Source organism: Lepidochelys olivacea (genome assembly GCF_965140295.1).
Source record: "Lepidochelys olivacea isolate rLepOli2 genome assembly, chromosome: 9".
Lineage (NCBI taxonomy): Eukaryota > Metazoa > Chordata > Testudines > Cheloniidae > Lepidochelys > Lepidochelys olivacea.
The window spans coordinates 101168846-101184683 of NC_140419.1; the positions used below are offsets into that span (position 1 = coordinate 101168846).

The following is a 15838-nucleotide window of genomic DNA, read 5'->3' on the forward strand; positions in this document are numbered from 1 at the left end:
TCTAAGTAGTTGTTTCTACAATCACAAAAAGTTGTGTCATTTATTTCAGGTCACATCACAATTATTTTTCTCTGTGTACTTCAGTCTAATGATTTCAGCTTTAAAGCCTGTCCTGCAACTCTTACTCACATGAGTAACCCTTTCCCAAATGACTAGTCCCATTGCACTGACAATAGTGAAGCAGGGGTGTCTCAAGGCCCCAAAGCACTTAGGTAGATGTAGAAGCAGTGATGAGCTGCCAAAATCTTAACACTGGGTTCCCTCTTCACCCCACGAGGCGGTCGTTGCCCACCCCCGTCCCCCAGGGCCTTCTGCCCCATCCAACCCCCCCGCATTCCTTGATGCCCCCCCAGGACCCCTGATCCATCCACCCCCCTCCCCTGTCCCCTGACTGCCCCCAGAACTGGGCAGGAGGGTCTCGTGGGCCACCGTAGTGGGTGCCCACCCCACCCCTAAGAGCCAGAGGCACCTGCCGGGAGGCAAGGTGGGGAGTCCCGGCGATGCTTACCTGGGGCAGCTCCCAGGAAGCATCCGGAAGGTCCCTCTGGCTCCTAGGGGCGGAGGAGTGTAGCTGGGGGGGGAGCGGCCGCTCCCCCCACTGATCACATCAAAAGTGGGTGCCTTAGGCGCCGACTCCCTGGGTGCTCCGGGCCTGGAGCACCCACGGGGAAAATTGGTGGGTGGAGAGCCCCCACCGACAGCTCCCCGCCCTGCGCCTGGCCCCAGCTCACCTCCACTCCACCTCCTCCCCTGAGCCTACCGCCCCGCTCTGCTTCTCCACGCCCCCCCCACCCGGCTTCCCGCGAATCAGCTGTTCGGCAGGAAGCCGGGGCGGGCTGAGAAGCAGGCCACTGCTTCCCGCTCAGGCCGAGGGTGGCGGAGGTGAGCTGGGGCGGGGAACGGTTCCCCTGTGTGTGCCCCCCCCCGCCCGGGTTACCTGCTGTGGCGCGGGCAGCCCTCCTCGTGCCCCCCCGCCCCAGCTCACCTCCGCTCTGCCTCCCTGGGCCTGGGCGCGAAGCCGCCGCCTTCTTCTCAGCCAGCCCCAGCTTCCCGCGCGAACGGCTGATTCGCGGGAAGCCTGGGGGGGTGGAGAAGCAGAGCCGGGCGGCGCGTTCAGGGGAGGAGGCGGAGCGGAGGCGAGCTGGGGTCGGGGGTGGGGCGGGGAGCTGCCGGTGGGGGCTCTGCAGCCACCAGATTTTCCCCTTGGGTGCTCCAGGGCTGGAGCACCCGTGGAGTCGGTGCCTAAGCCGCCACTTTGGGCCGGTTCAATTTAGAAGCCCTGTTAGAACCAGTTCTCCCTCGCGGAACAACCGGCTCTAAAAGGGCTTCTAGATTTAACAAGTTTCAGAGTAACAGCCGTGTTAGTTTGTATTCGCAAAAAGAAAAGGAGGACTTGTGGCACCTTAGAGACTAACCCATTTATTTGAGCATAAGCATCCGATGAAGTGACCTGTAGCTCACGAAAGCTCATGCTCAAATAAATGGGTTAGTCTCTAAGGTGCCACAAGTCCTCCTGTTCTTTTTGTAGATTTAACATCCGGCTCCAGCTCCCCGTTGTGTAGAAGCACATGAGCATTCAAACTAACCTGAATCTTTACACATGTGGCCAGACCGCTCAGGGCCAAAGACCAAGAGTTTCAGGCCCAGGTGGCAGGGCTCAGGTTACAAGCCCCCTTACACACGTGCTTAAGTACTTTGCGGGATTGAGGCCTCAGGAATTACCAAATGCTGAGAATGTTGCTGTCTGGTTGGTTACCCATCCCTGGCAGTAGAATAGGTCCCCAGAGCACTGGAATGGGAGACCTGGATTCTGGTTTGGGTCCTGCCACCGGCTCATTGAATAAGTCTGAATCAGTTACAGCCTCTCTGTACCTCGTTTTCCCATCTGTCTGATTCCCATCTTATTCTCCTGGCTTGGAGAGCCTCAGATGGACGTTGCTAATTAAGTGCTAACTAGGTTTAAAATTTTATTAAAGCTAATGTTAAAATTATATAATACACAGGTTGAGAAAAGTGTCTGTCTATCTGGTCATAGTGCAGGGGTGGGCAAACTACAGCCCTCCAGGAGTTTTAATCTGGCTCTCAAGCTCCCACTGGGGAGTGGGGTCCGGGGCTTGCCCCACTCTGTGTGGCTCCCAGAAGCAGCGGGATGTTCTCCCTCCGGCTCCTACGCATAGAGGCAGCCACGGGGCTCCGCATGCTGCCCCAGGCCCAAGTGCTGGCCCCGCAGCTCCCATTGGCTGAGAACTGCAGCCAGTAGGAGCTGCAGAGGCAGCACCTCCGGACAGGGCAGCGCGCAGAGCTGCCTGGCTGCACCTCTGCTTAGGAGCTGTAGCGGAGATATGCCACTGCTTGAGGTAAGTGCCACCTGGAGCCTGCACCCCTGACCCCCTCCCGTGCCCCAACCCCCTGCCCCAGCCCTGATTCTCCTTTCTGCCCTCTGAACCCCTTGGCCCCAGCCTAGAGCAGCCTCCTGCACCCCTCATTCCCAGCCCCACCCCAGAGCCCACACCCCCAGCTACAGCCCTCACCCACCCCTGAACCCCAACCCCCTGCCCCAACCTGGAGCCCCTTCCTGCACCCTGAACTCCTCATTTCTGGCCCCACCCCAGAGCCCTCACCCCCCCTGCACTCCAACCCCCAATTTCATGAGCATTCATGGCCTGCCATACAATTCCCATACCCAGATGTGGCCCTTGGGTGAAAAAGTTTGCCCACTCCGGTACAGTGCTTAGTTTATCCACAAATACAAAGTTTGTTTAAAAACTTGTAAGATACACATACTGCATGATCTGCAATAACCCAAATTTAGATAAACTGTATCCGTTAAATTTAGATATTAGAATCTAAATACGCAGGTACATCACTCATGAAAAGTTATACAGAGAGTTGGTCGTAGACAGCAAATATAGAAATGAGTGTAGATGGTCCCTCAGTCACTGAGCATTTAGGATGGGTTGTCCCTTAGTAGATATAATCCATCAGAGAAGTATTTCGAAAGGTTTCAGAGGAGCAGCCGTGTTAGCCTGTATCCGCACAAAGAACAGGAGGACTTGTGGCACCTTAGAGACTAACCCATTTATCTGAACATAAGCTTTGGTGAGCTACAGGATGCATCCGATGAAGTGAGCTGCAGCTCAGAAAAGCTCATGCTCAAATAAATGGGTTAGTCTCTGAGCTGCCACAAGTCCTCCTGTTCTTTTTAGAAGTATTTCAGTTACTTTCCTGATAGGGAAGGAGTTTGGAACAGATACTTCACATTTCCCGTCCATCCCTAATACCCTGATCCACTGCTAACTCCAGATGGGCCCACCCCACCTTTCCCGGGGGTCGGGTTCGGGTTTAGCCGATTACAAAGGCTGGTGCCAGCTGGAACATTCATTCCACCGGGAATCCCAACCTCTCCAAAAGCTCGGGGGTGCTCGGCTCGGAGACTGGGGGTTGAGACGGCTGGCTAACACACAGCATCTGACCCGAGCCGGGGACAGCCGAGGTGCTGCAGGAGAACAAAGAGGTAATGCCATGAATTCCGCGTCCGTGCCCGGCAGGGAAGCGGAGAGGACGCTGCTGCCTTGGCTGAGGTGTGGAGCCCAGACGGGGCAAAACTTACCCCCTCCGTTCTGGTAAGTCAGGTAGGGGAACCGCCACACGTTCCCCAGCCCCACGGCGTAGCCCACCATGGACAGCAGATAGTCCGTTTTGCTCGACCAGTTACCGCGCTCCGAGTTCTCGTCGCTCTGCCCCGCGGGGGCATCTTTCCCCTTCGACAGCGTGAAGTCCTGCGGGGGGAGAGGGGGCCGCCGTGGCCCGGGGGGGGGTCTGATCACCCGCGCCCAGGGCCCCCGCCGGGCGCTGGAGAATCTGACCCGGGACGTGGCGCCCAGGGGGGAGAGATGGAGCCCGGCCCCGGGCAGCAGCCGGGGCTTCGGGGGGACACCCGGCTCTCCGGGGCCGCTGGCTGGCTCGGGGCTCCTGCCTAGAGGTCCCGGCCCCCGGCTGCGCCTGCCCAGGGGCCCCGAGCGCCCCACGCCCCGCCTGCCCAGGGGCCCCCCGCGCCTCCCCGCACCTGCCCAGGGGCCCCGAGCGCCCCCCCTGCACCTGCCCAGGGGCCCCGAGCGCCCCCCCTGCACCTGCCCAGGGGCCCCCCGAGCCCCCCCGCCCCCCTGCACCTACCCAGGGGCCCCCCGAGCCCCCCTGCACCTGCCCAGGGGCCCCCCCGCCGCGCCTGCCCGGGCCCCACCTTCTTTGTCCCGCAGCAGAGGCAGGCGGGCGGCGTCAGTCTCCCCATGAGCCCGGCTCCCTGCGCTCCCCTGCCTGAGTGAGCGGCGGCCGCGGGGCCGGGCCCTTTATCCGCCCCCCGCCCCCGCGGGGCTGCCGGGCAGTGACGAGCGCGGCGGGACCCGGGCGGGGCCGCGGCAGGTCGGACACCTCCCGGGCCGGCTCCCGGCGCCAGGGCGGGGCCGTGTCTTCGGCAGGTAAATCACCTGCCAGCCCCCCCAAACCCCCCCTGCTAATCATCCATCCGCGCCCCCCCCGTCCTCCCACCTGCCAGCCCCCCCCCGCTAATCATCCATCCGCGCCTCCCCCCGTCCTCCCACCTGCCAGCCCCCCCCCGCTAATCATCCATCCGCGCCTCCCCCCGGCCTCCCACCTGCCAGCCCCCCCCCGCTAATCATCCATCCGCGCCTCCCCCCGGCCTCCCACCTGCCAGCCCCCCCCCCCGCTAATCATCCATCCGCGCCTCCCCCCGGCCTCCCACCTGCCAGCCCCCCCCGCTAATCATCCATCCGCGCCCCCCCCGTCCTCCCACCTGCCAGCCCCCCCCCGCTAATCATCCATCCGCGCCTCCCCCCGTCCTCCCACCTGCCAGCCCCCCCCGCTAATCATCCATCCGCGCCTCCCCCCCTCCTCCCACCTGCCAGACCCCCCCATCCTCCCACCTGCCAGATCTCCCCATCCAACCCCCCGTCCTCCCACCTGCCAGCTCCCCCCCCGCTAATCATCCATCCGCGCCTCCCCCCGTCCTCCCACCTGCCAGTCCCCCCCGCTAATCATCCATCCGCGCCCCCCCCCGTCCTCCCACCTGCCAGATCTCCCCCCCCGCTAATCATCCATCTGCGCCTCCCCCCGGCCTCCCACCTGCCAGCCCCCCCCCGCTAATCATCCATCCGCGCCCCCCCCGTCCTCCCACCTGCCAGCCCCCCCCCGCTAATCATCCATCCGCGCCTCCCCCCGTCCTCCCACCTGCCAGCTCCCCCCCCCGCTAATCATCCATCCGCGCCTCCCCCCGTCCTCCCACCTGCCAGCCCCCCCCGCTAATCATCCATCCGCGCCCCCCCCCGTCCTCCCACCTGCCAGATCTCCCCCCCAGCTAATCATCCATCCGCGCCTCCCCCCGTCCTCCCACCTGCCAGCTCCCCCCCCGCTAATCATCCATCCGCGCCCCCCCCCGTCCTCCCACCTGCCAGATCTCCCCCCCCGCTAATCATCCATCCGCGCCTCCCCCCGTCCTCCCACCTGCCAGCTCCCCCCCCCCGCTAATCATCCATCCGCGCCCCCCCCGGCCTCCCACCTGCCAGCCCCCCCCGCTAATCATCCATCCGCGCCTCCCCCGTCCTCCCACCTGCCAGATCTCCCCCCCCGCTAATCATCCATCCGCGCCTCCCCCATCCTCCCACCTGCCAGATCTCCCCATCCAACCCCCCGTCCTCCCACCTGCCAGCTCCCCCCCCGCTAATCATCCATCCGTGCCTCCCCCCATCCTCCCACCTGCCAGATCTCCCCATCCAACCCCCCCATCCTCCCACCTGCCAGCCCCCCCCCGCTAATCATCCATCCGCGCCTCCCCCCGTCCTCCCACCTGCCACCCCCCCCCGCTAATCATCCATCCACGCCTCCCCCCGTCCTCCCACCTGCCAGATCTCCCCCCCCGCTAATCATCCATCCGCGCCTCCCCCCGTCCTCCCACCTGCCAGCTCCCCCCCCCGCTAATCATCCATCCGCGCCTCCCCCGTCCTCCCACCTGCCAGCCCCCCCCACATCCTCCTCCCTGCCAGACCCCCCCACATCCTCCTACCTGTCAGACACCCCCCTGCACATCCATCGCTCCCCGCTAATCATCCATCCACTCCCCACACACACACATCCTCCTACCTGCCAGCCCCCCGCACATCTATCCGCCCCCCCCCGCCCCGCACATCCTTCTGCCAGCATTTCCCCGGACATCCAGCCAGCCCCCCCACAATCATCCTCCCCCCGGCCAGACACCTCCCCAGTAATCCCCCCACTTACCTACCCCTCACCACACATACATCCTCCTACCCTCCTAGTGGCACCATTTCAGATTGGGGAAGATGCAACTTTAACCATGATTTCAGAGACTCCTTGGGCACCTGATAACTCTTGGGGTTATTTTTGTTTGTTTGGGGGCAGGGGTCTTTGTTTTTTGCAAACAACGACTGGGGTGCTCCTGTCAGATAATTTCTAATTCCTATATAAAAAAAGAAAATGAAATAAATATTAGACGCACGCAGCGTTAAACCTAACCCGTTGGGACATCTTGTGTCAGTCCACGGAAGGGACACTGGTCAGGTTTAACAGTGTTAATGTATCGTCTCACTTTGTCACTAACGCTGAACACGACTGTTGGAACAATTGTAGAAGAATCTAGATGACTTTCTGGCACTTGTTTGCAATTCATCCAGCTTGGAACAGAGCCTTTAACTTTTTGAAACATCCAACTAGGGCAAGGCCCCATGTGTTTATTTATCCTGCACCTGCCTGGGGGGTGTTACCCCACTACAAATAACAGACTAGAAACTGGCTTTAAACAGGAGTGAAACGGACACTTTCAAGTCACTCTCATAGTGTTGCCAATCCCCAGTGTTCAAAAATCATGACTCAGGCCCACCAAAAATCACGAGACTGCCTCTGAACTCATGGGATTATGTAAAAATAACAGAATTGGTGTTCTTTCTATTTGCCTTCTGCTTTTTGAGCCTTTAGGGTGCACTGGGGTCACATTTTGAAGCTTTCTCCACAGCCACAAGGGCTGGAAACTTCATTTTTCTTTAAGAACGAAGGCTGAAATCATCACAGATGTTGCGACTCCAGGAGCTAGGGTTTTAAGGAAAACAATAATTATCATGAGACTCATGACAAAATCATCAGAGGTGGCAACACTGCATGAGTTTCACTTCTGTTTAAAGGCTCGTTACTTTCCAGAAGGGTCTTAAACACAACCCTACAGAGACTGAGTTTCAGTTTTCACAGGAGAATATTTTAAACCAACCACCAAGAAAATTCAACAACATCCACCCTGCACATCCATCCTCCTAACTACCCCCCCCATCCTACACATCCATCCTCCGAACTATGCCCCCACTTGACACATTCATCCTTCTCCCGAAACATCCATCTTCCCACCTACTTGCTCGCCATCCCCCACACATCCTCCCCACCTGCAGATCCATCCTCCTACCCATGTACCTACCTACCCCTAGACACCACCCCACATCCATCCTCCTACCTGCCATCCATCCTCCCCCCGCACATCCATCCTCCTAACTACCCTCCACCTGATACATCCATTCTCCCCCAGCACATCCATCCTCCTAACTACCCTCCCCTCCTGCATATCCATCCTCCCTCCCTGCACATCCATCTTCCTAACCACTCCCACCCCCAGCACATCCTCCATCCCCCTGCAATCCATTCTCCTAATTACCCCTCACCCGACACATCCATCCTCCTAACTACCCCCTCCCCCAGCACATCCACCCTCCCCCCGACACATCCATCCTCCGAACTACCTCCCTCGACACATCCATTCACCCTCCGCCCTCCCACACATCCATCCTCCTAACTACCCCCACCTGACACATCCATCCTCCTACTTGCCATCCATCCTCCACCCGCACATGCATCCTCCTAACTACCCACCACCTGACACATCCATCCTCCCCATTCCTGCAAATCTATCCTCCTAACTACCCCCACCCCAACACATCCCCCCTCCAATCCATCCTCCTAATTACCTCTCACCCGACACATCCATCCTCCTAACTACCCCCTCCCCCAGCACATCCATCCTCCCAACTACCCCCCACCCGGACACATCCATCCTCCTAACTACCCCCCTCGACACACCCATTCACCCTCCGCCCTCCCGCACATCCATCCTCCTAACTACCCCCATCCCCAACACATCTCCCCCTCCCCCCCTGCACATCCATCCTCCTAATTACCCCCCACCCGACACATCCATCCTGCACATCCATCCTCCTAACTACCCCCTCCCCCAGCACATCCACCCTCCCCCCACGACACATCCATCCTCCAAACTACCCCCCCACACACACACACACCGCATCCACCTAACCTGCCGGCCTGCTGCCCCTGCTCTTCGTGCTCCCAAACCATTGACCAGATATGGAAATTCCAACGCCTAAACTAAACTTCCTAGGAACCCTTTGTAATTTCCTCACTGAGGGAGTCACCAGCCAGAGAGGCATGGTGGAGTGTGGCCTTTTCCGAGAGGGCCAGGTGGGATCACTTATCAATCGTGCTAGAGAACAGACCATAAAAGCAGAGTCACCTGTAGGCCAGGAATCCGAGGGGCAATGGGTGGGAAAGGGCTCTTGCTTTACATGCGGTGAGTGTGGATTTCACAACGAGCCCTTTCTGGACAAGAAATAGCAAACTGGCCAAAGCACCCCCACGCTTCCTGCAGGAGAGACCCCGTCCCTGGCAAGGGGACTCGGGTGGGGACTGACTGATGGCTTCATTGCTTCCATTTCCAACTCTGGGGCCCATTTTCTTTTGCAGTGCCAGTTTGTGCCACCCATATTCACGGTGAGCAGCACCCTTCTTCACAGGTCTGTGTGGCTCCTTATGGAGTGAGGAGCTGCTTGGCACAAGCAAGCAGGGCACAATCCAGCCATTCGTCAAAGGCGTATTTGGTACATTGCGGGGAGGGGGAGGATAGTGTGTGAAAGGTAACAGGATTGTATTGGGTTCTGTTGGATCATCCTGTAAAGTAGGATGTGTGTTAGCTATGAGACGTGTGTTTGGCATTTTTCCAGCAAGCTATCTACAGTACCTGCTGAAAGAGATGCAACCAGAGTTGTCGGGCTGCATGACACAATGGCTTTGGTGAAGGCATTTCTTTGGGCTTCCATCTTCCCTCTGAATTCTGAGTTCGAACAAATTCAGCCTGAAAGAAAATGCAAATCTCACCTATGCGCTAGAGAAACCCATACATCAGCCCAGATTCTCTCAGACTTGGCCCCATGTTTGTTGGGATCGAACATGAACTTTAGTGGAGCTTTTGACAAACTGGATTCCGAGCTGTGAGTGTGAAATTACCTATGAAACAAGGGGAGTTGGCCTGGCTTATGGGGGATTTCTTGACCATTTGCATAGTCCGAGTCATCAGTTCTTCACAGCCGGGGTGAAAACTGTTTGTTTGAACAACGTTACAGTAGTGCCGAGTTTTCTTCAGAACTACAGTTTAATGATTTAGAAGACAGCTCCTGTTCCTGGGGATGTGCTTAGTTTGAAACGAAACTAGAAAAAAAACAACCCAACCTGTTAGCCGCAACCTCTCCCTTCTCATTAAGATTAAGTGCATGTTGTAATGTTGTGAAGTCACTTACTGGGGTATTTTCTTTCCATGTAACTAGAGACAACTACAGTACAGTGGCCCTTAATGTACCACACCTGGGACGTAGTCTCTTCCTGACACTTGACTGTTCATTTTTATGCACTTCCAGTACTTAAAAGAATCAGTGCTTAGTACAAATATATTGCAGGGCCTATCGAAGGAGAGCTTCCAAGCGCATGGCTTTGCTCTACCTTGTGATGAGATACATTGCTGAAAGGCACAGCTGTTTGATTTGCATTTCCTATAGTCGGACTCCTCCAACACTGGGGGAGGGGGGATTTTCCCCTCACACTTGAGCTAACCATTGACTTCATTACAGTGTAATAATTACCCCTGTTGATTGCTAAGCCAGTTACCAGTGGAATTCCTGATCCAGCAACACAACAGTAATGAGCAGCTTGACCCCACCTGCACAAAGTGGGGTTTTCAGAAGCACTTCAGTGAGTCAGGGCACAAGCCCCATTGAGTTTGCTAAGTACATCAAAGAGTTCAAATTCTCCTTTCAGATACATGAGTGATTTCACTGGGAGTTCAGTGTGGCTGTGGGTTAACACCAGCACATCTGCAGGAGTGGGGGAGAGACACATTCAATGTGTGTTAAAGAAACTGGTGAGACAAAGTCAACTGCTTCCTCTCCTGTACGAAGCTGTGTGTCACCTGGGACACCAACACATACCCAATGCACTCAACGCACATAACACTGTGACCAAATATGCATTTCCCACAAGGGGACGAGACAAAATGAGGTGCAGCGGAGCAAGGCAGGGCTCTGCGTCTGCTGCTGCCAGTGGGTAGGACCTAAAGGAGACCTGAGGAAGTTCTTCTTCCCTCAGCGCAAAGTCAGCCTGTGGAACTCCTTGCCTGAGGAGGTTGTGAAGGCTAGGGCTGTAACAGGGTTTAAAAGAGAACTGGATACATTCAAGGAGGTTAAGTCCATTAATGGCTATTACCCAGGATGGGTAAGGAATGGTGTCCCTAACCTCTGTTTGTCAGAGGGTGGAGATGGATGGCAGGAGAGAGATCACTTGATCATGACCTGTTAGCTTCACTCCCTCTGGGGCACCTGGCATTGCTACTGTCAGTAGACAGGATATTGGGCTGGATGGACCTTTGGTCTGACCCAGTCTGGCCGTGCTTATGTTAGGAGTGACAGATCTGGCATAGCCTTTACCCAGAGGCAGGTGGAAGGAGCCATTTCAAGGCTATGCACACCACGGAAGGGAATCCAGATGAGGACTATGTAATCCGGAGGAACAACAGGCATTTGGCAACCAACACAGAGTGAATGCAGAAAGACATGAGCTGCCTCCATGCCAACAGACATGGCTGAGAAATGGGAGTAAGCCATACACATCTATGCCCCCGTGCGAGCAGCCAGACAAGAGTGCATGCTCGCACGAGCAGAACACTGCTGCTCTTGGAAAGGGGTGACAACACATGCACATGCCCAGCCTTTGTGTACAGGCAGTTGGCTGGACCAGGCAATGACCAACCAGAAGCCTGCAGGAGAACCCAGCCCAGGATGTCATCCCCGCTGCAAAATGGAAGGGCCTTGGAAAAACTTCAGGGCTCCAAAAGAAAATGAACATTGCACTCCCACTCACAACGTAGCCAGTTACACCTACTGGCAAAGGCCCAGGCATAGGAACCAGACCCATAGCTGCAGGAGCCCTAAGTGCAGCCTGGCAGAACACAGCCCACACTGCGCACAGAGGAGTAGAGGCCCCCACTCGGGATACCCTGCTCCGCCCCGGGAACGGCACGATCCATGCACTCAGTGCGTACGAATGGTCATGAACGGGATGTCGCCGTCACGCGAAAAGCGCAAAGAGCCTTGGACAGAGCTTGCCGGTCAGCCGGTCCAGAACAGTCTGTGGGGAGAGGGGCGTAGCCTGTCCTCCCGCGGACAGAGGGACGGACCACAACAACATTAGCAGCGTCATTGTTCCCACTTCAGCACAATACTTCTACAATGGCTGCCCCGTCACTGCATGTGCCCACTGGCAAAACAGGCGGCAGCCGCAATCTCCGTGTGAAAAGCCAGACTGATCCCAGGGAAGGGAGCATGAGTCATCCAAACGGTCATCAGCAGCACCAGGCTAGTGCTGCTCAGAGGTCGCAGACTATCGCTCGCACTATACTTCCAGATTAATAGCGCGGAAGGGACTACCAGTGTCAGCTAGTGTGACCTCCTGCATCACGCAGGCCAGAGAAGGTCACCCAGTATTTCCTGCACTAGAGGGAACGTGAACGTTATCGGTCCCAATTGCGTGTGTTTGAACTAGAGCATGTTGTTTAGAAAGACAGCCAGTCTTGAGTTAAAGATCCCAACCGATGAGATATTAGCCACACCCCTTGGTAGGGCCTCGTGAGGGTTGGTTCCCCTTCTGGTTAAAAAGTTGGGTGTCATATGGCGCCCGCAGTGGTACAATCCAAGCACCCTGCAAACATTCATGATCTAACCACCCAGCACCCCAGCAAGACAGGGGAATATTTTATCCTCATTTTACAGATGAGGAATGGAGACACAGAGAGACCAAGGGCTAGTTTTCCAAGGTGTTTAGGCACCCAGAGATGCTGAGAGGCACCTAATGAGAGTTTCAAAAGCTCCTAGGTGCCAAACTGTTATTGGTTTCTGTGGACATTTGGTTCTTAGGGACATCTGAAAATTTCACTAGGCACCTATCTGCTCCTTTCCCCACCTAGCCTGAAGGGACCTGCCAAGTCTCAGGGTGACTGTGGCACAGCCTGGAATTGACCTCAGGAACCAATGCCTAGATGATTTGCATGTGGAGTGGGGTCTGATCCACTCTCTGGTGAACGGTGCCAGCCTGACACCCAGTCTGTGACCACGGTAACAGCCGACATGCCTGCCAGCTCTGCTACTATGGATGGTATGGGGGTATCCAAACTATGCAATCCCAGCCTGGTCCCTTAATCACACCACCAGCCCGTCCCTTGCCACGTGTGCATGTTCCCTGATTTCCATGAATGGCATTGACCTCCTTGACGTCCTGCACAGTGGGCGAAGTGGCCACATCCTGCGGCCCTCCTGGGTGAGGTCATTCCGGCAGACTCAGCCGGAGGCTGAATGATGCGATCACAGAGGCTGGGAACTTGCGGGAGCCATTCACTGGTGAGTGCATTTCAGGGGGAGCTGACAGCAGGGAGGCAGTTGGGGATTCCGTGTTTGCTTTCAGTGCTCCAGGAGCGCCCACCGCCCTGCTCAGCCTGCTCACATGAATCCTAGCAATGCTGTGTGTTGGGAGGTACACAAGGCAATGCCTGGCAAGGCTGTAATGGCCATCGCTGAGTCCCAATTAACTGTGGGGCTAAGAGATGCTCTGTATTTTTCATGAGTTCATGGTCATTCTCTGTCCTTAGGTAGTAGGAGGTGTCTGGAATAGAGCCAGAGCCTTCACCACCTACTTAAAACCAACCTGACACTTCCCAGGCAACCCACGGAGAGTAACACAGGGTGGGTGTCATGTAAACCCGGTTACTCCACCCTGTGAGCAACTATTGCATTCCAGACCAGCTGCAAACAGCAGGGAAGCACATCTGGAAGAGCTGGCAAGAGGGGATGATACGAAGGGTCTGTCCACACTGCAATTAGATGCACAGGGCTGGCCCATGCCAGCTGACTCAGGCTTGCAGTACTCGGGCTAAGGGGCTGTTTCATTGCAGTGTAGACATCTGGACTTGGGCTGGAGCCTGGGCTCTAGGACCTTGCAAGGCGGGTGGGTCCCAGCACTTAGGCAACAGCCCGAGCCTGACCATCTACATTGCAATTAAAAAGCCCCTTAGCCAGAGCCCCATGAGCCCAAGTCAGCGGCCATGGGCCATCCAGGGGTGTCTAATTGCAGTGTAGAAATGCCCTAACTGGACTTCATGTTCAGAGGACATGTGTTATTGTGGAGAGGTCATCATAGGATAAACAAGGGCACAGCCTATGCAAATTGCACAACTGAGGCATAAAAACAATGAGCTCTCACTGCAGGAGGAAACAGGGAGAAGGAAGCAGCTTCTTAGGGGGTTGTAATAAACTATAGTGAGGGTGAGAAATGATCATGAGAAAATCCTGCTGCCTACATCCTGCAGTTTCTATAGGACTGCTCCCATGGGTAAACAAGTGGGCTTTGGGTCTGATCATGCTCCCAATGTTGTCATTCACTTCAAGAAGACGAGTTCCTGCTTGCAATCAAAGCCTCTGCCAATGCAAGACTAGGGACACTGGAAGGGTTATAACTGACCAACTGCCCCCCTTCCTGCCCCAGGATTTCTGCAGCTTTTTCCCCATGGCCACATTTATTGTTTGTGCACTGGAGCTGGTCAGAAAATGGAATTTCCATCCTTGGGGAAATCCCAGCATTTGGAAAGTTGTTTTTGTCCTAAACTGGGACTTCGAAATTTTTGTGGAATAGAAATTCACAAAAAGTTTGATTCAGAAAGTTCAGAAGAACTTTATTAAAGCATTTCATTTTTCTAATACGGTACATGAAAACAAGAAGGTTGGAATGAAATGAATTGAGCAAGTCAAAGCGAAATACTCCATTTCTATTTTGAATCTTTATGACACATTCCAGCAAAACCCGTAGCGTAAGATGTAATGGCATTGTCCAATGGAAAACTGCTCCAACAACTTAATTTATTTTTTTACCAGCTCTACTGTACACTGTAGGCAGAGGAGGTCCTGAAACATAAGACCTTGTATCAGAGGCCCAGTATGAGGCCTAAGGCCTAAGCTAAAGTAACGGTCAAGACTTTGCTGATATAAATGAAGTTAAGCTGTGAGCAAGAGGGAGGCCCTGCTCACAGAATCTGGCATGAAGAGGGCTGATGCTGCAAACACACACATACCTAAAAGGTCCCGGGCACAAGTGATGTAAACACGTGCCAGGATGGTACCACAACACTCCAGCACAAGCACATTCCCCATCAGAGAACAGGAACATGTTGACTCATCCCAAAGATAGGGTTAAAAGGATAATATGATGGCTAGGGTTGTTTTAATTGAACCAACATGTACAAGGTAATAGGGGGCACCTTGACATGCAGAGGGGCTGTACCTCAATACGTCAGGAGTGATGTGTAACTTGTTTGTACCTGTGTATAAGAACGCATCCCTGGGGAGTTGTCTTGGTCTGGCCTAGGGGGCAGTGGTAAATCTCGCCACTGACCGAGCCGGTCCATTGTCAAGGAGCACATATGTACTAGCAGAACTGTAGACATCTGATCCGGGGAGCTGGAGACTGTGTTTCGTTTGGCAATAAACCTGGCCGGGTGCCTTCGTACCTTGTCGGAGTCTGTGGTCATTGTGGGTTCTCTCGGGGTCTGCTGTGTCAGCTATCCGCGGAGAGCCGGGGCAGCTCACAGGGGGAACACATGCCTGCAGCCGACTGTTATCAATATTGAACAGAGCAGAGCACCACACCGGTGATGCCTGACAACATGCATTATCTGCAATACAGTTTTCTAGGCAGCTGTCTTGACTTAACCCCCAGCACTAGTTCTCCAGCGAGATCTTTCTTCATTGTAACGTTCTCTGGGGCTATGTTTGCACTAGGAGCTAGGGGGTGTGATTCCCCTGCTGCTGTGCAGATATTTGCACTAGTTCTCATCAAGCTAGCGTGCGTCTAAACAGGAGTGTAGCCACGGTCGTCTGATATCTTCCTTAGGCATTGGAGACAGACCCTGGGCCCTGCTCTTCTCTCAGGTATTTCAGAGTTGGCCCTGTGTAACTGGGGTAGAACTGTCTCCATCACTTTCAGAAGCTGGATGCAATAGCTCTGGTCTAACTGTCAAACATACAAACCTCTCTACCAACAGAGTCTCTCTTAGGGTTTTCGAGGAATAAACACACTTTTCCCCCTTTCTGAAACAAACTTTCACTATCAACTTTTAAAGAATTGAAATAAACTTTAAAAAAAGCCTCAAGCCCCCTCTTCCTTGCCTTTCATTTATATAAGCCACCATGCTCCACCTGTTTTTCCTTGAGCCAGTGAAATGTTCTGTGCACATGTGCAGCTCAGGAGCGTCTCATTAACCCAGCATAACAAGTTCAACTAATACAAGGGAGGAGTTAAAATTGCATGAAAAATACAAACTGGGAATTACAAACCTAAACTCTGTGGCAATGCACACAATTCGTGACTAGCCTAATGGGAGTGGAAA

The 15838-nt window shown here is 55.2% G+C and overlaps 1 protein-coding gene across 3 annotated transcripts in view; it reads right to left on the reverse strand.

Annotated features, from left to right (window-relative positions):
- The window catches only part of SLC6A14 (solute carrier family 6 member 14), a 28612-nt gene extending 24229 nt beyond the window's left edge, over window positions 1–4383 (reverse strand). For all 3 annotated transcript variants that reach the window (XM_084639409.1, XM_084639411.1, XM_084639410.1), the window contains exons 1-2: window positions 4241–4383; window positions 3611–3779 (exon numbers count right to left, since the gene is read on the reverse strand). In XM_084639409.1, the coding sequence (XP_084495535.1) occupies window positions 3611–3779; window positions 4241–4288 (217 nt within the window). In that variant the 5' untranslated portion in view covers window positions 4289–4383. The remainder of the gene's footprint in view (window positions 1–3610; window positions 3780–4240) is intronic.
- Between the last annotated feature and the right edge of the window lie 11455 nt (window positions 4384–15838).